Here is a 27,818-nt window from a genome sequence, read left to right as displayed (position 1 = left end):
GTTTAAAAATGTATTAAATAATTTATTAATAGAATAATCTGTCCAAACAAACCAAGCTGCATATGAAACATTTAATTTTCCTCCATGCTGAATCATGAATTAAATGTGATCAGAGTATTTTGGGGGCAAGTTGAAATCTTTTCCCCAGTGTGGTGGACACATCAGGAAGTGCACCTTTAAATGGATCAAAATCAAGCAAACAAATGAAAGAAAAAGATTTTAAAATGTCAAATCAAAACCTTCATTTTGAAAGTTTGCTCATTATTGAAGAAAAAATGACCACAAACCCCAGTAATCATCCTGCTTTGAACATTTCTGTTTATCCTCAGATGGTTCTCACTTCATCATCGCAGGAAGCTGCCTTATATGGGCAGGAAGAGGAGGAGGAAGAGGAGGAGGAGGAAGGCTCAGGCGGAGAGAAGGTGATGTTTACCTCAGCTGTCAGTTCGCATCTTCTCTGCAGCTCTGAAGAAAACCAGAGGGACACACACACACACACACACCCACGCATACGCACATCATACACCCCCCCACACACACACACACACATACACACACACAAACGCACACATACACACACCCACACCCACACGTGCACACGCACACACACGCACACACACACACACAGACTCTATTAATAGATGTGAGAGCAGCAGGATGGAGCGTTGAACCCGATCAGATCAGATCAGATCAGATCAACATGTTGGAGCAAAATAAAACACAAAGCAGATTTTAAAGAATAAAACTGAGATAAAAAATGTATCAGGACTCTGAACAGTTCCTCTGAATCCAGCTGGAGTTTGAAAAGGTGAAATAAACTGTGAGGTGGTGACCTTTGACCTGCCTCCAAACGATTTCTGGACAAATTAATCATAACGACTTAGTTCATCAGTTTTATCATTTGATTTATTTAAACTCAGAACTAAAAATGTGAGATGAACTGGAAACACAGAAGCTGCAGGTTATCAGGTCTTAGATTTAATTTTTCCTTTTCTTGTAGATCTGACAGGTTCTGGATCAAACTGGATCAAACCTTCAAACCCAGAAACAAAATGGAGTTTAAAATAAATACATTTTGTTAATATGATTGTATTTCACTGGATATACTTTCAAGTGATGTTTGGTGCTTAAAATCCAAAAACCCTGTAAGAATTATTATTATTATTATTATTATTAATAATTCTTTAGATCCACATGGTTTCTGTTGTATGGAACGAAAATGTTTTTCCATGTTTTTAACTTTAATAAAAATCAGTTTGGTTTTGATCTGAAACGATAAACTTTACCATTTAACATGTTTTATGGTCACGTTGCTCCATGTTCTGTCTGAGCGAACAGAATAAAACTCCCAGAGTTCCCTGCAGCGGCGCCAGGCTTTACCTTTATAAGGCAGCCTTGAGCGAGAGGAGACGCATCCTCACATTGGTATGTCCTGACGACAGGGAGGACTGGAGACACTCAGGTCGGCTGGAAACCACCAGAGAGACTCAGAGAGCGCTAGCCCTGTTAGCTTCCTTCAACGATTTATTGATCATTAAACAGAAACTATTCAGTATCTGATCAGCCGTTAATCTGAAGCATGAAGATGGAAAATAAACCTGAAATTCTGCTGTAATGTGGAAAAAATGGGAGGCTTTCTATAGGAAGTGACGAGTAGTTTGGTGGTTTAATGTTAAATGAATAAAACCTGCTGAGATGTGCCTCATATCATCTGGTTCATGTTTTCCTCTGGAGTCTTTCGGACCGCAGGAGGAGCTGCAGCGGGCCGATTTGGCCCCCAGGCCTCCAGTTTGGCCTGAATGTGAGGAAGAGGAGAGGCAATGAACAGCTGATGTCATCAGGAGGCTGGAGGCGGGGCAGAGGGGTAAGTAGAAATACCCCGAGGCGGTTCGTCCGTCTCAGACCTCCAGCTGCAGCGCCTCCATCATGGCCTCTTTCTCCTCCTCTGCCCGCTCCGCCTCCTCCTACCGCCGCACCTTCGGCCACGGCTCCTATGCCTCGCCGTCCCTCAACCGCTCCTTCATGGGCCCCGCTGCCGCCGGAGGGGCCCACGTGACCTCCAGAGTGTACGAGGTGACCCGCAGTGCTGCCTCGCCGGCCTACCGCCTGTCTGCCGGGTCCCTGGGGGCCGCGGGGTCCCTGGGGGCCACCCGGGTGTCGGCAGGGCGCTACGGCGGCCTGGGGGAGACGCTGGACTTCAGCCTGGCAGACGCTCTGAACCAGGAGTTCCTCGCCACACGGACCAACGAGAAAGCGGAGTTGCAGCACCTGAACGACCGCTTCGCCAGCTACATCGAGAAGGTCCGCTTCCTGGAAACGCAGAACCAGGCGTTGGTTCTGGAGGTCCAGCGGCTCCGGGACCGGGAGACGCCACGTATCGCCGACCTCTACCAGGACGAGATGAACGAGCTGAGACGACAGGTGGAGGTCCTGACCAATCACAGAGCCCGGCTGGAGGTGGAGAGGGACAACCTGGTCGACGACCTGGACAAGGTCAAGATGAGGTAGGACCAGGGGTCAGGGAGGAGGACCAGGGGTCAGATGTCAGAGAGGAGGACCAGGGGTCAGAGATCAGGGAGGATAAATTCTGAACTAATTTTAATCTCGTCTCAGCGCTCTGAAGGTTTCTGGATTATTTTATTTTATTTATATAAATTAATCCAGAAAACCATCAGGTAAATATTAAACATGTTTATTATTCAGTTATTTTTTTTAGTTAAATTGTCCTGATGATATTTTACAACGTTCCACCAAAACATCCATCCATCCATTTTCTTGCACCCTTTTTCCCTCAGTGGGGTCGGGAGGGGTGCTGGTGCCCATCTCCAGCCAATGTTTCGGGTGAGAGGCGGGGTCACCCTGGACAGATCGCCAGTCTGTCGCAGGGCAACACAGAGACACACAGGACACACAACCATGCACACACACACTCACACCTAGGGGCAATTTGGAAAGGCCAATTAACCTGACAGTCATGTTTTTGGACTGTGGGAGGAAACCGGAGTACCCGGAGAAAACCCGGAGAGAACATGCAAACTCCATGCAGAAAGACCCCAGGCCGGGAATTGAACCCAGAACCTTCTTGCTGCAAGGCAACAGCTCTACCAACTGCGCCACTGTGCAGCCCCTCCACCAAAACATACAGATAAAAAAATTATTTTGAAAGGTTATAAATAAAGGAAAGTAAGTCCTTTTAATATGTTTTCAATATTAATAATGTTAGAAAAACTTTAAACCTGGAAGTTTATTAACGAGAGCAGCCATTTTGATTATTTTACCATCTGTATGTTTAATTGTTTATCAATTAAAATGAAGCTGCAGTAAAAATAAAACCTGTAACATCAGCAGAGCTGCAGCTCAGCGCAGAGAGCAGACCTGCAGCTGAAAATAATCAGAATAAAATATTATTGTTTTCTTATCTCTGCTTAATAACTGACAGTTTGTTTCTCCGAGGCTTTAAACTGCTGCTTATTACATCAAACAGTTTGTTTGGTGATGTTGTTTTATTTTATTAAAACCTTAAGGCGTAATAAAATGTGTCCATGAAATTAAAATTAATTTCTTCTGATGTTTATGAATAACAGTAGATTAGCATTAGCATTAGCTTCACCTCCAGATGATGAATATTTGATGGCAGAAAATCACTTTCATTTATTCACCAGTTATTCACAGGTACTAAGAGATCATCTCTTAGATTATGTAGATTAGATTAGATTAAATTAAAAATTTAATTAAATGTGTTTTGACTTTTTCTTGTTCAGTTAAAACAAATAAAAATGCTATTCAGTAAGTTAGCTTTCAGCATTAGCTAGCTGCCTAGGAAATGCCCCACACAATTTTTAGTTAATATTTATGTTATTCTTGTTAATCCCACATCAGACTGAGTTTATAGGAAAGTTTCTGAAATAAAACTGAAACATTTCCTGCCAGCAGCTTTAGTTTTAGCCTGGCTAAACGTTTGTTGTTAAATTATAAATGAAAAGGTTTTAGTTTAGACTCTGTTACAGATTACAGATTAGTGCTGCTTCAATATGACTGGAGTTCATCATGTTTTCTTCTATAAAAGGAGAGAAAGACTCTGCAGTGAAACGAAGCCGCCAGAGAGACACAGAGTTTGAGTCCAACGTTTAGATTAAACTAATTCACAGGAGCTGCAGCAAGAAGAAGGAGCTGCTGCATTTTTAATAAAATACATTCATTTCATTTCTTAGAGAATGTGTCAGGTAGTTAGGTTTTGTTTCTAAAGATGACATGACTCAAATAAAGCGCTGTGTGTGTCTCTCTCTTTCTGTGTGTCTCTCTGTGTGTGTGTGTCGCTCTTTCTATGACTCTCTCTCTCTCTCTCTCTCACTCTCTCTCCCTGTGTCTGTGTGTGTGTGTGTCTCTCTCTCTGTGTGTGTTCAGGCTGCAGGAGGAGATCCTCCAGAGGGAAGAAGCTGAGAACAGCCTCGCTGCGTTCAGAGCTGTGAGTCTTGATCAGATTTGATAATAAAATGATTTTCTGCTGTTGCTGTTTTTTATTGTTACTTATTATTGCACAGAAACAAAACACTTTTCTATTAATATTTAAAAATGGTTTATAACTGATAGAATTAGGTTGCTTACATTTCTTTAGCCAACATGTTTTTGTTATTTTGAGGCTTTTATTTTGGTTTGATTTCTCCATTAGGGCTCGTCCGGGATCCTTTTTTATTCCATTTTAATCCTGAAACAATAAAATCCTCCCATAATGATTATCAGATAACATTTTAATTTTACAGAAAAGTGTCTTTATCGTTGAATATTTGAAAGGAAATGAATAGAAAGAAAACAGTTTTCTCTTGCATGGATTCCTAGCATCTTTTTTCTGTTTTTGACTAGTTAAAGTTTGACTTCCTGTTTCTGCTGTTTGACTTCCTGTTTGACTTCCAGTTTCTCCTGTTTGACTTCCTGTTTCTCCTGTTTGACTTCCTGTTTCTCCTGTTTGACTTCCTGTTTCTCCTGTTTGACTTCCTGTTTCTCCTATTTTACTTCCTGTTCCTCCTGTTTGACTTTCTGTTTCTCCTGTTTGACTTCCTGTGTGACTTCCAGTTTGACTCTGAACGTGTCGCTCAGAGGATGTGATTTGTTCTGCAGGACGTGGACGCTGCCACTCTGGCCCGTCTGGACCTAGAGAGACGCATCGAGACGCTGCAGGAGGAGATCGCCTTCCTCAAGAGGATCCACGAAGAGGTTCTTGTTCCTCCATCACCTCCTCTTCCTCCTCCTCCTCAAACCTGCCCAGTCCGAGCCATAGACTCACTGTCTCCCCCTGCAGGAGATCCGGGAGCTGCAGAACCAGATGCAGGAGACGCAGGTCCAGGTCCAGATGGACATGTCCAAGCCGGACCTGACGGCGGCGCTGAGGGACATCCGGGCCCAGTACGAGGGCATCGCCGCCAAGAACATCGCCGAGGCTGAAGAGTGGTACAAGTCCAAGGTCACCCACTTCCTGCTGTTTCCTGTTTATCTGCATGTGTATCTGACCACTAGAGGGCAGCACCGATGGAGCAGATGAAGACGGAGTTCTGTCCCTGCAGGTTTCGGACCTGAACCAGGCCGTCAGTAAGAACAACCAGGCGCTGCAGCAGGCCCGCCAGGAGACGCTGGAGTTCAGGCACCAGATCCAGGCCTACACCTGCGAGATCGACTCCCTTAAAGGGACGGTACGTAGAACCAGAACCTCACAGGTCCGGGAGCATCCTCAGAACCTCCTGATGGTTCTGTTGCTAACTGGTTCTGTGTGGTTAACTTGCCATGTGTTTCTACCTGGTTGATTCTGGTCCAGAACGAGTCCCTGCTGAGGCAGATGCGGGACATGGAGGACCGCCACGGGCGCGAGGCGGGTGGCTTCCAGGACACGGTGGCCCGGCTGGAGGCCGAGATCGCCACCATGAAGGACGAGATGGCGCGCCACCTGAGGGAGTACCAGGACCTACTGAACGTCAAGATGGCGCTGGACGTGGAGATCGCCACTTACAGGAAGCTGCTGGAAGGCGAGGAGAGCAGGTCAGAACCCGCACAGAAAGCTCCAGAACCTCCAGAACCGCCCGGCTCTAACCACTGTCTCTTCCAGGATCGCCTTGCCCATGCAGAGCTTCTCCACCCTGAGCTTCAGAGGTACATACCGCCCCAAAGGACCCTGAACGCACCATCTCTCCTGACTCTGACTTTCCTGTTTGTTTGAGCAGAAACCAACCCAGAACCGCCACAGCGCTCCGCAGAGACCCATTCCAAGAAAACGGTTCTGATCAAGACCATCGAGACCCGAGACGGAGAGGTAGCGCCAATACACACGATACGCACCACTGGATCAATACACACTGACACACACCGTCACACACATCGACACTGACCTCCCAGGTTGGGAATGCTCTGTGGCCTATTCAAAACATGTTGTCTACATTTTAGCACAGAATCTACAGTTGGGTTTCTGTTGGTTGGTCATCAGTAAACTGACTGTTGACCAATCACAGGCTGATAATAATAAAGTGGGCGGGGCTACCATTTCAGGTAACGTCTGAAATGGTATGTTTTGCAAACACCAACATAAATTAAATCAATGTTTAGTTTGTTTAGTGCTCAGGTTGAAGGATCATCAGGAACTAAAAGAAAAGGTGAATTTTTGTCACAGATTCTCTTTCATTGATGAGTTGACCAGCTTTTAAACTGATCATCTGTATCGATTGGCACTGGAAGCAGGTCAGGTTGATTTTCTGTTAGTTCTGCTCTAAATGTCTAAATAACGTTTTTCCTTCCTGGTCTCACTTTTTCATCTGGATTCAGGATTTAAAGTTTCCCTCGGTTACACTGACAAGCGCCGCAGAAAAAAACAAAAACTAAACGAAACGTGAAAAGTTTGGACACTGATGCAGAAAATCCCTCCCTATTGCCGTAGTTTTTCTTTTAGAATCTGAATCCTGGAACAAATAAAGCAGGAGGATGTTTGCTGTGGCGCCATAAAGGCTCTGCATGTGGACCTCACCGGCCTTTAGCTTTAGCATTAGCTTTAGAGTTAACTTTGGCTTTAGCAATAGCAGTGCTGCTCCTGACTTGAGTTCCTGTCTCCAGGTGGTCAGCGAGTCGACGCAGCACCAGCAGGACATCATGTGAGGATCTGCAGGAAGAAGAGACGACACGACGCTCCGCAGCGCTCTGACCAACTTAATCTAATAAAGCTGAACTAAGCACAGCGCTAGCATTAGCATTAGCCTGCGCTGATTTCATCCTGCAGTGAAACGATTCATTTATCTCTCTGGTGAATTTCCATAAAAACCCTCAGATGATCTGAGAAACTGCACTTCTGTTTCATCCCAGATCATAATCAGAAAGTTATTTACTAATATGAGATTCAAATATGTAATAACATAAAGATCGAAAAGGTTGGAAAAGGTTGAAATGATTGATGGATTAGATATTAGCATTTTAAGGATATTAGGCTCAGATAATAATTCATCCTAACTACTTTAAAACAATAATTTGATTTTATTTCATAAACATCAGTTTATGCCTCCTCCTCATATTTCTTACATTTCTCCATCAGTCATTTTGCAAATACGCTTCTTTTGCCCCTTTACGCTTTTTGTTTTGCTGTTTCACTTCTTCAAATATTTCTGGTTTTGTACTAATTTCTGCTTCTGCTAATTTATGCTTTTGCTATGTTTCACTGTTGAACTGTTTAAACTATTTCTATTTCTTCTGCTTTCTTCTACTTCTTAAGCTTTTCTCTACTTTTTCTTGCATTTCTGCAGCAGTCATTCTGCAAATATGCATTCTCACGGCTGTTTCGCTAGGAACAGCTATTTTTCTAGTTTGATGTTATTTCATAAACATCAGTCAGTTTATGCCTGTCGGTTTAATAATGGATGGAAATCGGTTCATTAAACTAAAATTTAGTCGTTAAGCTGACAACTAAACGTGATCAACTTTTGGAGCACCTAAAGTGCCACAATCCATTCAGTTCTTAAAATATGTGATCCTATCTGTGATCTTTTAAAAACAATTATAAAAATTAAAAATGCATACATTTTTTAAAGTGTCCATAATTGACACTCAATTATTGTAGTTATTAATTATTCTTTAAAACATCATTATTTAATATTTCATGAAATAATTAAATCTGACACGTCTGATTGGTTGACCTGAACAGCAACACAACCATGGACCAATCATCATTCGCAGAGCAGTTAGCCCCGCCCACTGACTGTGCTGACAAATGAAACTCCTGATTTATGACAAGAAATAATTATGTAGAAAAATAACTGAAGCAATTATTTATTCTTTTAACATGTAACAAACTTCATCAATTATTATTCTATTTTACAAATAAGTGATATATATATATATAGATAAGGGAGTCATTTTTTAAATCGATCACTAACTTTTTGATGTTTAAATGATTGCTGCATTAATATTACAGGACATTAACGAGCCGAAGAGCAGATACAAATCAGAAAAGATGATTCTATGATGCTGACGATAAAATGATTTAAATGTTTTTATTGTTTTAACAGAGCAGGAACACATGCTTTAATTATGATCAGAGTCTTTAAAAACATGATCACTTTAAACTGCTGAGCAAAATAAATAAAACACCAAATAAATAAATACAGCATGTCTTCATTCCTGTTGGACATTAAAATAAGTGCAGTGTTTCTGTACAGGTTTCCTCTTGGAGCCGATCGCAGCAGGAAGCTAACCAGTTCATCTCATGCAGTTCAGCCCTTCACACTAAATGCATCACTTCCTGTACATAGTTCTCCTCTAAAAAGACATTAAAGTTTCACATTTTACCAGACAGATGTTACATCATCCTAAATAAAGAAAAACACGATGGAGAAATCAGACGGCTGCTGGTCCGATTCATCCGTTTACACCGGCACCTCAGTCTGGATCAGAACCCAAAGAGGCTAACGCTAGCTTTATGTTAGCTTCTTATTAGCAGAAGCTAGAGGTGGATACCTCTACTCTAATGGGCTAATAGACTAATTGGCTAACAGAGGGAACTAATGTTTAATGTAGCGAGTCAACATTTTGCTAACTTTGAAAACATTTAGCACACTTGGCTTCCAAAGTTTAAATTTACTTGGGTTGTTTTGTAAATGTTCAATTAAACAAAATTTGGCATCTGTGAAAAAGTTTTGTTTACATAAATCAACTCAACCTGACAATTTTAATTTAGAAAGTAAGTAGCTTCAAAATTCAATAGGGCTGCCATGCTAGCTGCTGCAGTGGAACCCGTTAGCGGTTTGGTATTCACAGATTTCTTTTCTAAAATATTCCAAAGAAAATCCAGTTCAGAAGCTGAAACACCGAGAGCGAAGAAGAGGAAGACTGCAGACGTTAGCTTCTGCTAACACCGTTCTACTTGCACGCCTGTTGAGGTGAGTTTGGTGTTTGAATGATGAAATAAGAAGCTAAACGTGTTTTTAGAAGGACGTTAGCTGGTTGAGATGGCTGTGGTCGCGGACCAAACATTATTAAAGCCAATTTCCACGTGTTTGGGAGGTGCCAGTGTAAACAGAGCTCTCTCTATGGGAAACAACACAACCTGACTTGGTGTTGCCATGGCTACCGAAGGGAAGTGTCCCACTGAGCATTTTGGTTGGCTGACCTGGCAGTCCAAGGAGAGGCGAGGCAGTTTGACAGGACAGCAGAGTTCTGTCCAGCACCAAGGGAGACGAAGGGTGTCCCCTCCATTACAGAGAAAACGTCTCTTCGCGTTCCACAGAAGGTTGTTGTGGTCTGGATGGCACAGAAAGAAAAAGACTTCCAGTTAGTGTTGAGCTGTCCCTTCCTGGTGAAGCTCAAGGATTTGTTTGAGCCCAAGCAGTTGAGGAGCTGGTTGCTTCTGCAATACTGGTTGACAAGTTGGACGATGACCCAGAGTTGAACAATGATCCAGAGTTGAACGATGATCGAAAGTTGGACGATGACTCAGAGTTGGATGGTGACCCAGAGTTGGACGGTGACCCAGAGTTGGACGGTGACCCAGAGTTGGACGGTGACCCAGATCTTTGACTGATCTGGCATTAGAACCTGAGCTGGGTTCACAGTGGAACCACTGGAGTCGATGTTTGACTGAAGATGGAGGCAGAAAGCTCAGAACCGGGTCAGTGGGTTCCTTCAGGGTTGGAGCTGTGGTGTGTATGTGTTTAGTGTCTGCATGCGTGTAATGTCACAAAACCAGTGGCTAGCTTAGCTCATTAGCCACAGCTAGCTTAGCTCATGTGTCAAGACTTTGTAAAGAGTTTAAAGGTGGGTAGATTATCCCTGCTGGGTCAAAGGTCAACACCAGAAGGTTGCCTGTCAATCTGGTGGTGAGTGTAGTGGCTCTAGTCAGTTCCTCCTGATCAGTCCTATGAAGGTCAAGGGTCCGAGGTCAGGCCCGTAGAGGTGGCCCTGCGGCCCCGGTGAGGGGGGTCGTGGAGCCGCAGTCGTAGCCCATCTCCACCACAGCGTGAGCGCCTCCTACCAGTCGGCCGGGGAAGGGCTGCGCCTGAACCTGCCGGTCCCGGAAACTCTGGATGTAACTCTGCAAGACAACACAGAGACAGCTGAGACATGGAGACCCTCCGTCCGCTGGGACACAGACGGCATGTGATGCTGGCTACCGGCGACAGGACGTCGGTGTCGTAGCGGCGGATGGGGTTGGGCTTGCGGCGGTAGGCGGGCTCGGCGTTGAGCTGCTTGGCCTGGTGTTGGTGGGAGGAGCCATGTTGCTGCTTCTTCTTCTTCTTGTTGCGGTAGCGGTCGTCTCGCTGACGAATCCGCATCACCTGCATCCTTCGCTGCTGGCGGCTGATGATCACTGAGGAACAAGAGACAGATAGAAACTTTACAAACATCAGGGTGTGACGACCTGCAGCATCAGTATCAGGTTGGGAGATTGTTTCCTCACCTTTGGTGTGGGAGTATCCCTCGGCGGTCACCTTCCACTGAACTATGACCCCCAGCAGGGTGAGGGACGGCCACACCCCCAGCACCAGCCAGGTCATCCAGCACACCGGCTTCCCCGGCTCCACCTTGATCCGCTCGTAGATGTACACCAGGAGCGCAAACAGCTCCAGGAAGTAGTCCAGGCCCACGGTGATGACAGCGGCGCCGAACACGGCGGTGGACAGCGTGGTGAAGAGGCGCTGCCACTGCAGCGTCAGCACGGCGAACAGCATGCCGAGGCCCAGCAGCACGCCCAGTGGCACCCAGACAGAGCGCGACGGGGCCTGGGACAGCTCCGCCATGCCCACCAGCGTGGCCACGCCCACCAGCAGCCCCAACAGCAGCCCCACCATAAACAGCCCCACGCTGCGCACCAGCATGGTGACCAGGCCGCACAGCGTGCCGATGCCCAACCCTATGCCCACCGAGGCCTCCACGCTCAGCTGGGTGTCCAGGACGCGCTCCTTGTAGCACAGCATGAAGATGACCACGGAGCCGAACATCAGCCCGGTCAGGAACATCACCGCCTTGAAGCAGCGGTAGCCTAGAGGAATGCAGCAGGGTCAGGGTCAGAACCAAGATGGAGATCAGACCGCAGGAACCGTAACAAACCGATCCGGTCAGGTAACAGTTCCATCGGCAGCCGGTTGAATCCATCAGAACTCACCGAAGAAGCAGTAGATGATGCCGAAGAGGCAGCACATGGAGCAGACCACAGAGGGGACCACCGAGTAGCGGCCTCCGGGGTCCAGGCAGGCGTTTGGCCACCCGGGGTGCAGCTCCTGGTCCGGCGGCAGCAGCATTGTCTCCAGGGTGGTCGCCATGGCAATGAGAAGGAGATCAGGAGGTTAGAGAGCGGCGCTCAGGTGAACGGTTTCACCTGCAGACAGACAAGGGAAATCAAAGGAGTCAGATTAAACGACTAAACAGAAACAAAACTCTGAAAGACATTGTCTAGGAAGATCCAGAGAGATCTGAAGAGATCCAGAAAGATCCAAAGAGAACCGGAGAGATCCAGAAAGATACCAGCCCACATCAGGTACTGACAGATGGAAAAACTCTGTCAGGATCCAGCCCATCATTCGGTTCTAAAGCTGGTTCCTCCTTCAGTCCGGTTGACCCGGTTTTATTGGAACCAAAACGGCAACTTTTCATCCATTTCCAGCTGCTGCATACCTTTCTGCTGGAAAACCTGCAGAGCTAGAGGCTCTTCAGCATCCATAAAAACAGATACAAGCAGCCCTGAAATGACTGCAGACACACACACACACGCACGCATGCACACATACACACACACACACACACAGCCCGCTCCAGAGCGCCAGCTAAACGCTCTGAGCCCTTTTTCTATCCAAACATCATTTAATAATCATCCTGCGATCAGAGATTAGCAGGCCGAGGCCGACTGACCCGTTGTGTGTGTGTGTGTTGATATGTGTGTGTGTGTGTGTGTGTGTGTGCTGGCTTTGTGTTGGCAGACAGATCGCCCCCCTGATGTAAAAATAAAAACAGTTTTTTTTTTCTTCTGCTGCTGCACAATAACACCACCAGACCCCGCCTCCTGCTTCCTGTCTGTTGTCATGACAACACAGAGATGCTGACTGACAGGAGACCGACCGATCTGAGTCTGCAGCCGGACCAATGGGAGGTGCGGCTGCTGCTCCCATAGCAACAGCATGAGCCAATCAGGGAAAGTGTTTGGGTTGGTCCTGCTGGCTGTGAGGACGACATGCAGGACGCCATGAAATGACATTTATTTATAGTTGTCAAATTATTATCAATATTTACTGAAATTAGGACTTTAGATGTGCTTATTGATTAGTTTTTACTTCTATATAAAAAATTTTTATTTTATTTTTTCCTAAACATGTAAATATGTTTGTTTACATTTTTAAAAAAGAAAAACAGAAAAATATCCACATAAAAACAAATAAAACTTAAAAAATCACTAATATTTGCACTTTATAAATCACATGGATACTTTATTGTTGACATATTCTCTACTTTCTGTTAGTGTGAATCGTATTTAGTTTATGTTTATTCTGATCGCCTGAATCCTGGCCAATCAGGAGCAGCGTGTCAGTAACCATGGCAACATTCATAAGAATTATGGTGACGATGCTCTTTGTGTGTTCAGTTATAAATATAATTTTCCAAATTGGAAGAAATCAACTGGAATCTTTTGACACAAAAAGTTTTAGCAACAGAACCCTGAAATCCAAGATGGCTGCCGCATAGAAAACGTGAAGCTATTGGAATATAATCAATCAAAATCAGTCACAACATGTTCATCTGATGTTCAATGTTACACTCAAAGATTAGCTGCTAGCTAGTCTGGCTACTTAGTATTTAGCATTTAACTGTTAGCATCAATAAACGGCCATAAAACCAGCAGAGTCAATATTTCAGCTCCTGACAGAAATGATTCAGAATTTGATGAACAGCTCCAGTTTTACTCCAGGAAGCAGGAAGTAGGATGGATCCCAGAGGATCCCTGAGGATCATAAAGGATTCTGGCTGAAGTTCACAGGTTTTCAGGTTTGGTCTTTTGGATCATTTTTACTCTGCAGTGAAAATGATGACCCAGGCTGAGAAATAACAAAATAATTTATTCAAGTTTTAGATTTTGAAACATTTCTGAGGCTGAATCATTTTGGATCTCCGTGTTCCTGAATTATTTTTAAAATATTCCACGTTTCCAGAAGCACTGAAAAATTTATAATCTGCTAAATGTTGCTGCTTCAGTCTCTAATACAGGGGTGGGAAACTCCGGGCCTGGAGGGCTGGTCTCCTGCAACTTTTAGATGTGTCTCAACTTCAACACACCTGAGTCAAATAATGAGGTCGTTAGCAGGACTCTGGAGAACCTGACTGAGCAGAGGAGGTGATTCAGCTGTTGGATTCAAGCGTGTTGGACCAGGGGGACATGTAAGAGTTGCAGGACACCGGCCCTCCAGGACCTGGATTGCCCACCCCTGGTCTAATATCTGGATTAAAATGTCATTTTATCAGGATGTGTAATCCTGCTCACAGTTGGACTAATAATTCAGATTATAATCTGTACATGCTGTTATTGATCTGATTTATTTTATAGCTGAAGAAGAAACTGAAATATATTTAACAAAAAAAATATTCCTGGTTTACAGAAATAATGTCTTTAAATCTGAAGGAAAAGTTGTAATAATAATAATTTAATCTTCGTATAATTTGAGTTACAGAATAAAAATCAGATTCAGGAATAAAACCGGTGCAGAAAGCAGCCAGGAAATGTCTGAACCAGGTTGACCTTTGACCTCTGAGAGGACTCCAGGTCTGCAGATTCACTCAGATATGATCCAGAATAATTCATCCCACATTATTGACTGATAAATCAATCAGAACAGAAACAGACCTGGTTCTGGTCAGCAGGACTCCACACCAGTGAAACCAGTGAGAACAAACATCATGTTAATGTAGAAAATGTTTTACTGAACCAGCAGCTTCACTTTGACCTGAAATGTTCAAAGTGAGAGAAAATATCTGAAAACATTCTGGAAGGAAAAACTGAACACAGATTTAGAAATAAAACAGGAGAACAGAACATGAGCAACAAGCAGAGCAACAACAACCAGCAACCAGCAACTCCTGGTTGCTGCTTCCAGCAATGTGAAACGCTTCATGCTGAGCAGCAACTGTTGATGCATCAGAGAGCAGATTTCACCGACAGCCCGAACGCAGTGAGTGAGGGTGTGTGAGAGTGTGCGTGAGTCAGTGTGTGTGTGTGTGTGTGTGTGTGTGTGAGTCAGTGTCCTGCGTAGCCTCCACAGACCTGCTGCCGTCTGACTTCATCCTGATCCTCAGCTGGACGCCGAGCAGAACGACAAAGTTTACAGAAAGTCGATTTCTGAATCATTTCATGAAATAAAAATAAAATTAAACCAGATCAGACTTCATTTAGGATCTATAAAGTTTTATGAAGTAGAAAAAAATTTTTAATCTTCACCTTTATCTAAAGTCTGACTGAAGTTCTGGACGTCCAGCGAACTGAACCAGAACTGAACCGTACCAGATGTTTTCTTCCTCAATTACCTGAGGTCCTCTCCTCTGATTGGTCCTCAATTAACCAATCAGCTGAGGTCCTCTCCTCTGATTGGTCCTCAACCAACCAATCAGCTGAGGGTCAAAGTGTTGAGGAAGGAATCGTCAGGAGGGTATGAACAGCCAGTCAGATGCAGAGAAATATTTGATGAGTCAATCATGGATCAATAAAGTTCTGATGGATGATTAAACCCCTGGAGGTCCATAACTAAGGATCTAATTCATGTGGGTCAAACTGATGGCCCAGGGGCCAAATCCGGCCCGCCTCAGCTCTTCTTGTGGCCTGAATTACACGAGTCAGTCCCGACGGTTTGTTGTGATTCTGTGTTCATGAAAACTCAAGTTAAATCAACACAGCACTGCGTTTTTAAGGCTGATGCATCAATGTGATATTTACTGAAATATTTCCTGAAAAATGCTGAAAGTGATGCTAACTCCCACCAGCAGGTGGCAGTAAGTTTATTCATGTTTTATTCCTCTGCTGCCTCAGCCTGACCTGATGTCCAGTTACTATCAGCTAATATCCATTATTATCAATTATTATCAGTTATTATCTGTGATCGATACAGCGAGGAACAAAAAGTCACATTTACTGCCAGAAATAATAACAAATATTACAAATATTTCAGAATTTGCTCCACAAAATCAGAGATTTTAACTGTAAAAAGAAAAAAGTTAATAAAACAAACAAAAACCCAGTGAATTCTGGAGGATCACTGGGTTTTTGTGATCCTCTTTTTGTGATTAAATAATATTAAATATATTATTTAATATTGAACAAATTAAATAATATGTTCAATATTATTTAATTTTAAGAGGAACTAATGCAGAGAGTCCTATTAATATTTGAACAGTTTATTAATGGGTTTTATTGATTCTGGTGCCACCGGCCCTTTAAGAGCATTCATGTTGTTGAGTTTATTCCTGATTTAATCTGAAGATGAGTTATAAACTCTTCATCAGCTGACTAAAGTCCATCAGTCACTAAAATACAAAATAAAGCGAGTTCCAGATTACAAACTCAGATTAGGATTATCTGAACAATACCAATTATTACTGCAGGTTTACTGATCGACTGATCAGTGATTTATTGAGTCAGTCTGCAGATATTTCATTTAAGTCTTTTTTATTAAAGTATGTTAGATTACAGTGTCATTTCTGCTGCTCCGGAGGCGAGCAGCAGAAAGTTTCCTGACCCGCTCCGATGCTTCTGAACTGCGCCGCAGGTCGGATCAGCAGCCGGGTTGGATGGCCTCCATCGATCATCAATACGAGCCGCCGGGGCTGATGGGAAAACGTGACAGAGACGCCGCCGGCAGCAGACGTCCCATCACAGGGACGGAGACAGACTGTCCTTTGGGCTGATGCTCCACTCGGAGCTCAGGATGAAGAGACACGACCCAGAACGACCTTCATGACCTTCATGACCTCGGCATCACCAGGCAGCAGAAACACCAACATGGCGTCAGTGAGGTCACTGGTTTACCAGGGAACACAGCCCATTAGAAAGATTTTCAAAATAAAGGATCAGAACGATCACCTGATAACCAACTGAGACCACATCAATAAATACGATTCCCTGAAAACCTGGAGCTCCACCTGAACACCTGGAGTTCCACAGACCTTAAACAGTCCAGCTGAGCCACCAACTCTGTCATAGGCAAATGACCTTTGACCTCGTGTGGAGGCAGGTGAGTCATGCTTCATGACTCGCTCTGCGGCTCATGCTGATCATTCTGGCGCTCTCGCCCACCACCGCCATGACTTGGCGAGGCGTTCTCACGCCTCCTCAGCAGGTTACATAAAGACGCAGAGGAGCTGGTGAGTGATGTCACTTCCTGTCAGGTGGAAACCTCGAGGTGGAGGAGCCGCCATCAGCTCAGGTTCATCTGCTGATGTCACTTCCTGTCTGATGAGACCAATCAGCTGCTGAGGGTCAAACTGATCCAACTGGATGAAGTGAATCAGATCTGATGGGATCACATTCTGATCCCATCAGAACCAGATCAGAACCAGAACTGCAGCACTATTCAGGCCTGATTTCTCAAACTGTAAAGTTTCAGAGATTTATTTATTCTGACTGTTGTAACAATCTGCTGTAATCTCTGACCCCTGCAGTAACCTCTGACCCCTGCTGTAGCCTAATGTTTTGACCCAATGCTTTAAGATGAGGAATCACGTGATGCGTTCACGTTCCGGTCCAAATGCAGGAAAATGCATCAGCTCTTCTGTCTGTTGACTTTCTGGAAACATGTCAACGTGACGTCACAACAATTACCAGGTTTTAGCGAAGAAGAACCGGAAGTGTTGCATTTCTGTCGGATTCTTTCACGACCCCTTCACGGACCGTGGGGCAGCTCACACCCATAAACGCAACATGTATTTCTCCGTTGGTTTTAACGTGTCAGAAACGAGTCAGGACCGGGTCAGAACCGGACCGTGGAAGCACTCACCATGTTCCCCGCGGCGGGTCGTGGTTCCTCCGCCTTCACTGCGGCCCCGGGGCCCCGCGGAGCCCCGCGGAGCCCCCCGCACCGACCGACTCCATGGCTCCCCGGGTCCGCAGCAGTGGGCAGGGCGGTGGGCTAACCATCCATCAGAACCGGGACCGGGCTGGGAGGACGGAGACCCGGTTCTGAGCTACACGGACTGCTGGAGCATCCAGGCTGCGGTCCGGTCCGGATGATGAAGGCGGTGCGTCAGGAGGAAGAGGAGGAGGAGGCAGCTGGCCTGTGCGGCGACCCCTGCTGGCGGAGTTTGTAAATGCACCTTTAGCTGTAGCAGCACCGCTAGCTTGATGCTAACTCGGTAAACCAGCAGATTTTACAGCAGAAACACTCGGAACCACTGGAGAGAGACGATAAAGGAGACCATTTTAGACAAAAAACTCAGAATTTAGAAAAAAAATTACTGAGATTATTTTCACAATTTATGAGTTTATTTATTTCGACTTTTGAAACTCAGAAATGTCCTTGTTTTTTCTAAAATAAAAAATAAAAAAATTCCAAGATTAATCTGAATATTTTTTCAGCATTCTTTTTTTCTATCTGTAATGATTCTAATACTCCGTCATAGAAACCCATTAAATAAAAACTAAAAATAGATTTTTTATAAGTGAAATAAATGCTGAACCTCTAAAATGCAGTCAGAAATCTGGATGTTTCTCCCGTCAGGATGAAGATGGATCCTGGAGGGAATCATTTATCAGAGTTTTCCTCAATTCTGGGGAAACGCCGGCTCTCTGGGACCATCAGTCATCTCATCATTACTGGAGCAGATCTAAGCTTTCTGTAACATCAGATCTTTAATCATCAAAACAAGAAACCAGATTATCAACCCTGAAAATGACTAAAAGAAAATCACAGGGAAACATGGTGGCGGCAGCATCATGATGTGGAGCTTTAAGTCTCCAGTCAGTCTATAACAGAAAAGTTTCTGCATGAATTAGAATTTTCTGGATCAAACTAAATAAAACAGGAAGTCAAGATGATGGAGGCTGCTGGACGTCTCCCAGTGCAGACTAGGAGCTGCAACTGGACCAGCAGGTGGTGACTGGTTTACAGAGCAGCGTACACTGATTTACTGTCACATTAGAAATGGAAAATGTTTTACATTGGTTTAAGTCTGAATTCATCAACTAGCTGGTTAAAGCTGGGCGACGGGTCCAAACTAGTTTTGAACTGGGTTGGATCAGATGAATCAAACACCAGACTTGTTGCCTGACCAGTGGATGTCTTGAATGTTTGTACCGGAGCAAGTTTGAGTCCATTTGGGTCCAGTCCATCTGGATCAGAGTGTTTGGTCATCAAGCTGCAGTCGGACTCCTGCAGCTGTGAGAAACTCCTGCAGCTTTGAGACTTTTACAGAACAAAAACATTTCATTAAATAGTTTATTCAACTTTATGGAAATAGAGAAAGGGGCTGCACAGTGGCGCAGTTGGTAGAGCTGTTGCCTTGCAGCAAGAAGGCTCTGGGTTCGATTCTCGGCCCTGGTCTTTCTGCATGGAGTTTGCATGTTCTCCCTGTGCGTGCGTGGGTTTTCTCCGGGTACTCCGGTTTCCTCCCACAGTCCAAAAACATGACTGTCAGGTTAATTGGTCTGTCTAAATTGCCCCTAGGTGTGTGTGTGCATGGTTGTGTGTCCTGTGTGTCTCTGTGTTGCCCTGTGACAGACTGGCAACCTGTCCAGGGTGACCCCGCCTCTCGCCCAGCACGCCAGCTGGAGAGGAACCAGCAACCCTCCCAACCCCACTGAGGGACAAGGGTGAAAGAAAATGGATGGATGGAAATATAGAAACAGAAATATAAATAAAAGGATCAACATCTAGAATTTTAATGATTTATAAAATGTTTGTTAATTTCAAAATATGCTTTTTCTAAGTAATAAATCAGAAATACAAAGTTCAAAATTTAAAAGATGGTTTTACAGTAAAATCATTTCCCTGTTGTAACAATAAATATACTTCAGAAAGGCACAGGTACATTCAAACACATGAAGAACGCAGTCAGGCTGCAGCAAGCTAAATGCTAACCAAACTGAGCTTCCTCTCCCTCCGATCTTCTCCATCTGCAGGTCAAAGGTCAGAAAGCAGACAGAACTACAACACGGTGTCAGGCCCGGTGGTGGAGGTATCATGATGTGGGCCATCTGTTCCACAGCAGCTGGAGCTCAGAGCACAGAAACTGCCTAATCAAAGCCTGACTTTAAAAGCGGTGAGGACAGAAACCGATACAGAGGCAGAAAATTATCTTCAGCTTCAATAAACTGAATATTAATAAAAATGTTTAGGTTAAAGCGTCTCCTCTGGACGTGGTGAAGAATCCAACCCTGAATGAGGCATCAACCCCTGCTGGTGGCTCTGAGAAACACACAAACAGAACAAAGAGCCATGAGGCTGGAAGACAGGATGAATCCTGATGAACACATTAATAATACTGATACAAATATTAATAATTCAGACAAAAACAGCATTAATGGAGATGAAAACATAAAAATGTATGAGAAATGCTGCTGAGTCAGAAATCTTTCATTTATTAGTTTGTATTACTTCATTTAAAATCTGTTATTTTATTATTAAAAATATGCTGTAATTATCTCCAGCAGGTAAATCTGGTGATGTTTGGCCTTCAGGGGGCGCTACAGCCACTAACACGCCAAGCTAAAGTTTTCACACCCTGAATAAACTGATCCAAAAACAAATTTAATGTTTTTATCTTCCTGAACATCAACATGATGAAGATCTGTTCAGTGATTTTCTACTTCCTGTTGGTCAGAAATGAGTTTTAGTGAGACTGACTGTGGAGGACATGAAGAAGCTGTAAAAGTAAAAAGTTTCAGAAAGCAGCAGGAGAGGGAGTGCTGCCACCTTCAGGCTCTGGGCAGGAAGCGCAGGTTGATGGGTCTGGACGGGATCAGAAGAGTTCTGGTTTTAGGCTCAACGAGAGGAGATCCAACTTCAGGGTGAATGTCGTAGTGCTGCATCAGCTGGAGGACACACACAGGACACACACAGGAAAACACACACACATAGACAGGAAAACAGATACATTAAATAAATCAAAAACACACTGGTCTGTGTCTCTCTGTATGTGTGTGTGTGTGTGTGTGTGTGTGTGTGTGTGTGTGTGTCTCCTCCCTCCCTCACCCTGGACAGAGCCAGGTGCATCTCCATCTCTGCCAGCCTCTTGCCTACACAGGCTCTCACTCCGACTCCAAACGGGATGAAGCTGTAGGGATGATGGCGGTAGAAACCGGGTGTGGCTCTGCCGCAATGGCTGCTGGGAGATTCCAGCTGCAGCCAGCGCTGCGGCAGGAACTCCTCCGGTGCCTCGAACTCCTCCTCATCGTGGGACGCAGCGTAGTGACACAGGTGGAACTGAGTCTGCAGGGGGACAGAGAGACAGACGGGACAGGATGAGGACAGACAGGATGAGGACATACAGACAGATGCAGCTCTTCTTCCTCCTCTTACCTGCTTGGGGAACCAGAACTCGTCCACCACCACCTCGTTCTCTGACACCAGCCGTCCGTTTCCATGCACCACCGGATACAAGCTGCAACACACACACAAGCACGCACGCACACACACACACACACACACACACACACACACACACACACACACACACACACACACACACACACACACACACACACACACACACACACACACACACACACACATCAGGACCTTTCTGTCTCTGCAGGCTGTAAGACACTGAAATGCTGAAACGCTCCATGAAGTTCAGACTGAAACTTTCTGAAAATGGTGGTGGCAGCATCATGGCCAACGCTCAGCAATCAGACGGAGCGCTGAGGACGGTGAACTGGAAAAACTTTGTTTAAAAACTTTATTTCAGTGACTTTAACCTGCAGGCAGGAGAAACAGAGGCTGGATTAAACAAATTTAAATTTATTTAAATGAATTTAAATTCTGGTTTTTCTTCTTTTAGCTCATGATTTTAATTTAAGTTCGTTTCCATCTGAATACAATCCTCCATCTGGAGTTTTTCTTTTTCTCTGTTTTTATGAGAACTGAAAATTGACAGGAGAACATGGATGATTTAGAGCGGGCTTTTACTCGGCCAACAGGAAGCAGGAAAAGGTCCTGAACCGCTCCACAAACTGAGAATGACAAACCAGGAAGCATTAAATGTTCCTGCTTTGACTAGGCCCTTCTGATCAGAACCAGGTTCTGTTCTGACCTGTCGGGTCTGATGAGGTTTTGTGAAACTAAACGAGTCAGAAAAGGAAAAAAATAAAAGTCTGAGGATGTTTTTACCTTAAAATCATGATTTAGTCTCAGATTTCAGTTGAACTGTGACAGAATGTGAAAACAGACTGAGAAAAACTTTGATTTGAGACGAGATTCTGGAATATTCCAAAATATTCTGGAATATTCTAATGATATCTCATGTATTTTCTTTATTTTCCGTCACTTCCTGCTTCCTGTCAGGTCGTGGGCGGGGCGTCTCACCGCAGCGTCTCCTTGACGACGGCCCTCAGATAGGGCATCCTGCCCAGCTGCTGGGTGCTGGGCGGCCGGCGGTCGGGGCAAACGGAGTCCACCTCGGCCTGCAGGCGGTTCTGGGCGGGTCGGTCCCGGGCCAGATGGTAGAGAGCCCAGGACAGAGTGTTGGACGTCTGGAAGAGGAAACGTTCAGTTATAGATTTATTATTTACAGGGTTGATCTCTGAAATGATCAGAACCGATCACTTCAAAACCCAGATTAGGAGGATAATCCCATATTATCAGATTATTAAATTGCTTATCAAAAATCCACAGAGGAAGAAATTATCAAGAAAAACATCTCATTTATTGAGAATATTGTCATTATTTCATATTTTATTTGTTCTAAACATTTTTATTCATATCTAGAAAATATTTCAGCTGATTTGTATCTGTATTTATTAGAGATGTGCCGATCACGTTTTTTCCTGCCGATTCCGATCACCCATGAGGGTCGATCACCGATACCGATCACCGATACAGATCACATAATTTTTTGTATTTTTTTTTTTTATCATAAACACTACCGATTACATTATGTGGAAAAAGGAACCATGAATTCACCTTAACTTAGACAAAAACTTGTTTTTAATAACTTTCTCCAAGAAGAAAACTAAACAAAACAGGCATTGTGCAAATTGTACTGCTATCAATAATACTATCTTTAACAGACTGAAAACATATGAAGGCTCTGAAGCAGTTAAATAATGCAAAAAGTCAAAATAAAACCTCTCAACATTGCCAAAAAAAGTTAAAGCATAAAACTTAACATTCAAAGGAAAATACAGGATCCATTACAATAAACAATCCTGAGTTACTGAATGAAAACTTCCTGATAGCATGACGGCTAGCTGATTACTGCTAGTTCTGATTGGCTGTTTCTGACTGAGCAGAGTAATTATGCAGAGCAGATCGATTATTTTTTTTAGAGATTATCTATCTCATGTTAGGACAGCGAAAGTTTTAATACGTATGTAAAATGTATTTTTTTAGGTTAGATGCTGCAGCTTGACGCAGAGGTTCGGTGTGAGAGTCACTACCAGGTGGAGCAGAAATGAAGCTCCGTCTGTGAAATATTACTACCTGTAGCGCGTAGCAGCGGTTCAACAGTGAGAACAGAACCAGCGTCTTACATCGCAGCTCGAAGACTTAAATAATTTTGCGGGTTATTTGTTTAGCTTTCTGACCGTCATGCTAATCCGGGTGAGTGTTTGTAGCTGTGCGCTGCTTTACCTGCTATCTGATCCTCCATATGTCTTTTTTACTGCAGTGAGCCTCGATGTAGCCAAACTCCATCAAGTATGGCATTATTTTTATGCCATATTAGATTCGTCGTGTAGATGCATTTTGACGTGCTTCACCCCACGTGCTTCAATTTTCCGCCGCAACACGCAAACGTCCCCATTCACTCAGTACGTTATAGTTCCACATCGCTTAGGATTTGTTGCTGCGCGTTTGTGCAGTGTGAAGGAAAGAGGAGACCAGCTGCACAGGCAGGCTGCGAAATGAGATGCAGGTGATCGGTATCGGCAACAAGAGCCAATGATCGCCGATCACCGATCATGCACTTTTTCACGGAAATCAGCCGATTATGATCGGTGGCCAATCGATCGACACACCTCTAGTATTTAATTACTTTTCATATTTTTAAACATTTTTGTTCATTTAGATCCTAATTTATGACATTATTGAGATTAGGATTAAATAAGTGATTAATCTGAGGTTTATGAATTCATCACTTTTGATTTATATTTTATAAACAGTATAAATATTTTTACAGAATCAAACCAGGATTTAGTTTGTTACGTTAATCTGGAGATAAAATCTGAGTCAATCTAAAGGAGCAGAAACAAAAAGTTATTAATAATTAATAAAACGTTATTAATATTAATTAATAAGCAGCAGCTCCAGTTCCTCCGTCTTCATGACGTTTCAGATTCTCTGATCAGAAAGACGACGACGCAGCAAAATGTTTCCTAAAGCTGCAGCCGAACCAAAGGTTCAAAGGTCAAACAGGAAATATTAAGATGATTTGAACAAACTGTGACATTTAGATAACTGAGTCTCTGCTGATTGTTCCTGCAGAGACTCAGAGGAATGAACTCTTTGTTCTGTTCAGGTCTGAACCTGTTCAGGTACAACCTGAATGTTTCAGCTCTGACTCATCCAGAACCGGGCGGCGCCGAGACGTCAGGTCTCTGTTATCGATCCGCTTCATCTAAGAACTTCATAAAAACATCTGAGTACAACGACTAGCTGTAAAAACATCTCCAGGTTTCAGAGGAAAAACAGGAAGAGGTTTAACATTTTAAAGAGAAACTAATTATTACGTAAAATGTGTTTTTATGAACTTCCTGTTGGCAGCAGAGGAAACAGAAACAGTTTGAAGAAACGACAGAAACATGAAAACATTTTCCTGAACAAAACAAAACTACGACTAGAAATCTTAGTTTTACTATTTTCTCCTCTATTTGTCCCAAAGAGCCTCAATAAAATTCAGTAAATTTGAAATTATATTTAAATGTTACTGTGTGAAACTTATTGATTCATTTCTTTAACTGAGAGGAGAAACAAAAACTGATGGGGAAGTTTGCTAAAATAGTTCATCACATTTTTTTTATAAATTAGCGCATTGAGGCTGAAAGAAAAGAAAAACGTTATAACCAAAAACCAACAACTCATATTTCAGAGATTAATCTCTGTTGATCTGAGTTTCTGGTGTTTTTACTCCATTCAGTGTTTCCATCTAAACATGGCGTAACATCGATGCCTCATGGCGTTCCTCACCGTGTCGACGCCGCCCAGCATCAGCTCCGTCACGCTGATGTAAACCTCGGCTCTGCTCAGCCTATCAGACGACAGCAGGTATGTCAGGTACATCCCCTCATCGCCACCGCCAGGCTGCGCCGCCAGCTCTGCCATCCGCCGGTCCACCAGCTTCTGAGCTGAGGAGACGAGACCGGTTACTGGGACCAGTTGGTTACTGGGACCAGTTGGTTACTGGGACCAGTTACTGAGTCCGGTTCAGTGTTTCAGGAAGTCCAGCTGCTGACCTACCTACACCGTAGAGGTCGTCCCAGGCCTGGACAAAACGTCTCCAGAAGGGGAGGAGCCTGCGGCTCCAGCGCGGCAGCAGTACCACCAGGTCGGACAGCGTCAGCATGTCGTTGACAGCAGTGATGAAGCGCAGCGTGTCGGCAGGGATTTCCTCCTGCAGGCATCCGAGCCGCGTCTCAAACAGGACGGCAGAAATGCCTGCAGGAAGGCAGGTCGTCAGCTGATGAGAAGGACACGCCCCAAAACATGAAGAAACAGCCCCAAAGTCCACTGAAGGCCACATCCCCAAATCCCCCAATCTGATAAAGGTCACACAGCTGTAGGAAATCACACCCCCAGCCTGATGCCCCGCCCACCTTCAAAGCCAAACTTGTAGAGCTCGGCGGCCAGGTCGGGCACAGTGGCGCCGTCGGGGCTGTGGCGCCGCAGCAGCTCCAGCCGGGCCAGCAGGTCGTCCACCACGGACTGGACCACAGGGGCGAAGGCCGACACCTCTTTGGGTTGCAGCATCTTGGGGTTCAGGACGCTGCGGATCCGGTGCCACTCCGGTCCAGAACTGCAGAACCACAGCGAGACCCGATCAGAGAGTCGGACTGCTGAAAAATCATGAGACTTTAAACGTTTATGAAGACACTTTCTGAGAAACCAGACATTTCTATTCAGCCACACGTTGTCATGACAACAGATTAGAGTCGCAATTGAGGTATTAATAATCAGCCAGATCTGGTTCTGATCTGGTTCTGATCTAGTTCAGCAGATGGACTCTGGACTCACTCCACATGCAGACCGTACGCCTGCCCCCTCAGGTCCCGGTACTCCTTCCAGTGCGGCAGCTCGACCCGGACCGGGTACCGGCCCTCCTGCTGGATCACCTGGGCGATGAGCCGCGGAGACGCCACGTTCACCAGCTGGAACGGACCGAACCGGGACCGCCACATGGGGCCGTACCGCCGCTTCTGGAGGCACTGAGGGGAGACGTAGAGGTCAGGGTGGTGGAAAACACACACTGTAACACACAAACTGCAACACACACACACACACTGTAACACACACATTGTAACACACATACGCAAACACACGCACACGCGCAAACACACACACACACACACACACACACAGACACACACACACACACACACACACAGACACACACACAGTCACACACGCTCATCTAGCCAAACGGTTCTGGAAGCTCAGACTGGTAAACGGATCGTCTCTCAGGATTATTTCAGCTTCAGAAGCTAACATAAAACATTTTGGATTATTTTATTTAAATGTTTCTTCTGAAGAAGTTCCAGGAATGTTTCATCTCAGCTGAAGCACAAAATTTTAATATTTTAGTTAAAAAAGGCAAAACATTTAAATTTACAAGTAAAATAAAGAAAATCACTTTTGGCCGTTTGTCAGATATTTTTCATCTTCATTTAAAACTTTTTGATGTAAAATATTATTTGCATAACAGCAGAGAAATAAATTCATGCTAATAATCACATCTATATCTATAAAATCACATCTATATAAAATCTCTATCTATATATATCCATATCGGGTTGAAAGATGCAGACAGAAAGAAAATATTTAGAATATTTCATAATAAAAACAAAAAAAGGAAATAAACCTCAAAGGTAAAGAGACTCGGAGAGAAAGAGAGTTACCTGTAGCAGTGTGTGTGTGAGTTACCTGCAGCAGTGTGTGTGTGTTACCTGCAGCAGTGTGTGTGTGTTACCTGCAGCAGTGTGTGTGTGTTACCTGTAGCAGGTGTCCTCTAGCTCCGTAGCCCCTGATGAACAGCCAGTACAGGGTGGTGAACCAACTGGGTCCCGGAAGCTCCGCGGCGCTCTTCAGCCTCCTCCGCGGCTCTAAGGCCGCCGGTTCGCTCAGGCTCCTCCGGGCCCAGACCGAGGCTCCAGCTCCGGTTCCGGTTCCGGCCCCCGGCTGCAGCGGCCTCTGGGTCCGGGTGCAGTGCGCTGCCAGGCGGAGAGCCCCGGCTGCAGCAGCCCGGCAGCCGCCCATGGTGCTGCCTGTTGTCTGATACCTCGAGGCTGATGCTTGGCTTTGACACTCGGGGCTTTGTGTGGCGCCCCCTGCAGGCGGAAACGGGGATACCGAACAATGACTGTTCTGTAGGTCGCTGAGTGGAAACTAGTTCATTATGAGATCAGATCAGAGCTGATGATCAACTAACATTAAAGAGAACAAAATATTTATTCACTAATAAATAGATAAACACTTAATGTTCACAAACTTCGTTCTAATATTTTATATCTGTCTGTCCGTCTGTCTGTCTATCACGAAGGAAACAGTTCTTTTGTTCAGACTAAATAAAATCCTGCAGTGACTCTTATTTACCAACAGCAATGTCAGCTGACTTTATCTGACTTGATTAAAGTGAATATTAGAACAAAGAAAGATAAACAACACTTCCGGTTGAACAATTAAGAATAAAATCTGTAGTTCCGATAGTTCACCACCAGGGGGCAGTGAGAACTGATAATCAAACAGAAAACTGTTGAACTTCATAGTTTTTACTAGTTTCTAATGAAGAGATATATTGACTTAATCATGTGAATAAAATTATAATTTTACTTGTATATTGGTAGAGATGGAGTTCATTAAAACAATCACACACCACAAAACAATTAAATTACTTGGAAATATAAATAATTTCATTTGAAATGGAAACGTAGCAAATGAGAAAAAACAAAAACAAATCACAAT

At 44.3% G+C, this 27,818-nt stretch overlaps 3 protein-coding genes across 5 annotated transcripts; 1 reads left to right on the top strand and 2 right to left on the bottom strand.

The window, feature by feature from the left end:
• Nucleotides 1-1,676: 1,676 nt before the first annotated feature.
• Nucleotides 1,677-7,244, top strand: LOC103456733 (desmin-like). Its single transcript, XM_008396446.3, has 9 exons — nucleotides 1,677-2,504; nucleotides 4,405-4,465; nucleotides 5,116-5,211; nucleotides 5,297-5,458; nucleotides 5,559-5,684; nucleotides 5,807-6,027; nucleotides 6,095-6,138; nucleotides 6,210-6,298; nucleotides 7,090-7,244. Exons 1-9 carry the CDS (start codon nucleotides 1,927-1,929, stop codon nucleotides 7,129-7,131), a joined length of 1,419 nt encoding a protein of 472 aa, XP_008394668.1. The 5' UTR covers nucleotides 1,677-1,926; the 3' UTR covers nucleotides 7,132-7,244.
• A 1,258-nt stretch (nucleotides 7,245-8,502) lies between these two features.
• Nucleotides 8,503-17,763, bottom strand: tmem198ab (transmembrane protein 198ab). Of its 2 annotated transcripts, none has more exons than XM_008396452.3 (5): nucleotides 17,487-17,763; nucleotides 11,624-11,836; nucleotides 10,919-11,500; nucleotides 10,632-10,828; nucleotides 8,503-10,552 (listed from the first exon to the last, which is right to left on the bottom strand). In XM_008396452.3, the coding sequence occupies exons 2-5, from the start codon at nucleotides 11,778-11,780 to the stop codon at nucleotides 10,400-10,402; spliced, it is 1,089 nt and encodes a 362-aa protein (XP_008394674.1). In that variant the 5' UTR covers nucleotides 11,781-11,836; nucleotides 17,487-17,763; the 3' UTR covers nucleotides 8,503-10,399. The 2 variants fall into 2 exon arrangements, with proteins under 2 accessions (XP_008394674.1, XP_008394682.1); XM_008396460.3 differs by lacking the exon at nucleotides 17,487-17,763 and adding an exon at nucleotides 12,133-12,884.
• A 1,587-nt stretch (nucleotides 17,764-19,350) lies between these two features.
• LOC103456753 (sterol 26-hydroxylase, mitochondrial-like) lies at nucleotides 19,351-27,176 on the bottom strand. 2 transcript variants are annotated; one of them, XM_008396481.3, is made up of 10 exons: nucleotides 26,850-27,175; nucleotides 25,875-26,065; nucleotides 25,457-25,656; nucleotides 25,101-25,298; nucleotides 24,831-24,988; nucleotides 22,011-22,177; nucleotides 21,006-21,087; nucleotides 20,679-20,915; nucleotides 20,400-20,518; nucleotides 19,351-19,892 (listed from the first exon to the last, which is right to left on the bottom strand). In XM_008396481.3, exons 1-9 carry the CDS (start codon nucleotides 27,111-27,113, stop codon nucleotides 20,402-20,404), a joined length of 1,614 nt encoding a protein of 537 aa, XP_008394703.2. In that variant the 5' UTR covers nucleotides 27,114-27,175; the 3' UTR covers nucleotides 19,351-19,892; nucleotides 20,400-20,401. The 2 variants fall into 2 exon arrangements, with proteins under 2 accessions (XP_008394703.2, XP_008394695.2); XM_008396473.3 differs by having other exon boundaries at nucleotides 20,679-21,087; nucleotides 26,850-27,176.
• Between the last annotated feature and the right edge of the window lie 642 nt (nucleotides 27,177-27,818).

This window comes from Poecilia reticulata, chromosome 2, assembly GCF_904066995.2.
Source record: "Poecilia reticulata chromosome 2, P_reticulata-male-v2, whole genome shotgun sequence".
In the NCBI taxonomy this organism is placed as follows: domain Eukaryota; kingdom Metazoa; phylum Chordata; class Actinopteri; order Cyprinodontiformes; family Poeciliidae; genus Poecilia; species Poecilia reticulata.
The sequence above is the reverse complement of the archived record's forward strand: the minus strand, read 5'-3'. Positions and strand labels throughout refer to the sequence as shown.

Excerpts from the sequence above, each read along its gene's own strand:
- LOC103456733 (XM_008396446.3), top strand. The coding sequence starts at position 1,927 with ATGGCCTCTTTCTCCTCCTCTGCCCGCTCCGCCTCCTCCTACCGCCGC. Across the intron at positions 6,028-6,094 it reads CTGGAAGGCGAGGAGAGCAG|GATCGCCTTGCCCATGCAGA; the intron begins GTCAGAACCCGC and ends TGTCTCTTCCAG. Across the intron at positions 6,299-7,089 it reads TCGAGACCCGAGACGGAGAG|GTGGTCAGCGAGTCGACGCA; the intron begins GTAGCGCCAATA and ends TCCTGTCTCCAG.
- tmem198ab (XM_008396452.3), bottom strand. The coding sequence starts at position 11,780 with ATGGCGACCACCCTGGAGACAATGCTGCTGCCGCCGGACCAGGAGCTG. Across the intron at positions 11,501-11,623 it reads CATCATCTACTGCTTCTTCG|GCTACCGCTGCTTCAAGGCG; the intron begins GTGAGTTCTGAT and ends GCATTCCTCTAG. Across the intron at positions 10,553-10,631 it reads ACACCGACGTCCTGTCGCCG|AGTTACATCCAGAGTTTCCG; the intron begins GTAGCCAGCATC and ends GTTGTCTTGCAG.
- LOC103456753 (XM_008396473.3), bottom strand. The coding sequence starts at position 27,113 with ATGGGCGGCTGCCGGGCTGCTGCAGCCGGGGCTCTCCGCCTGGCAGCG. Across the intron at positions 25,299-25,456 it reads CTACAAGTTTGGCTTTGAAG|GCATTTCTGCCGTCCTGTTT; the intron begins GTGGGCGGGGCA and ends GCCTTCCTGCAG. Across the intron at positions 22,178-24,830 it reads TGCTGGGCGGCGTCGACACG|ACGTCCAACACTCTGTCCTG; the intron begins GTGAGGAACGCC and ends TTCCTCTTCCAG.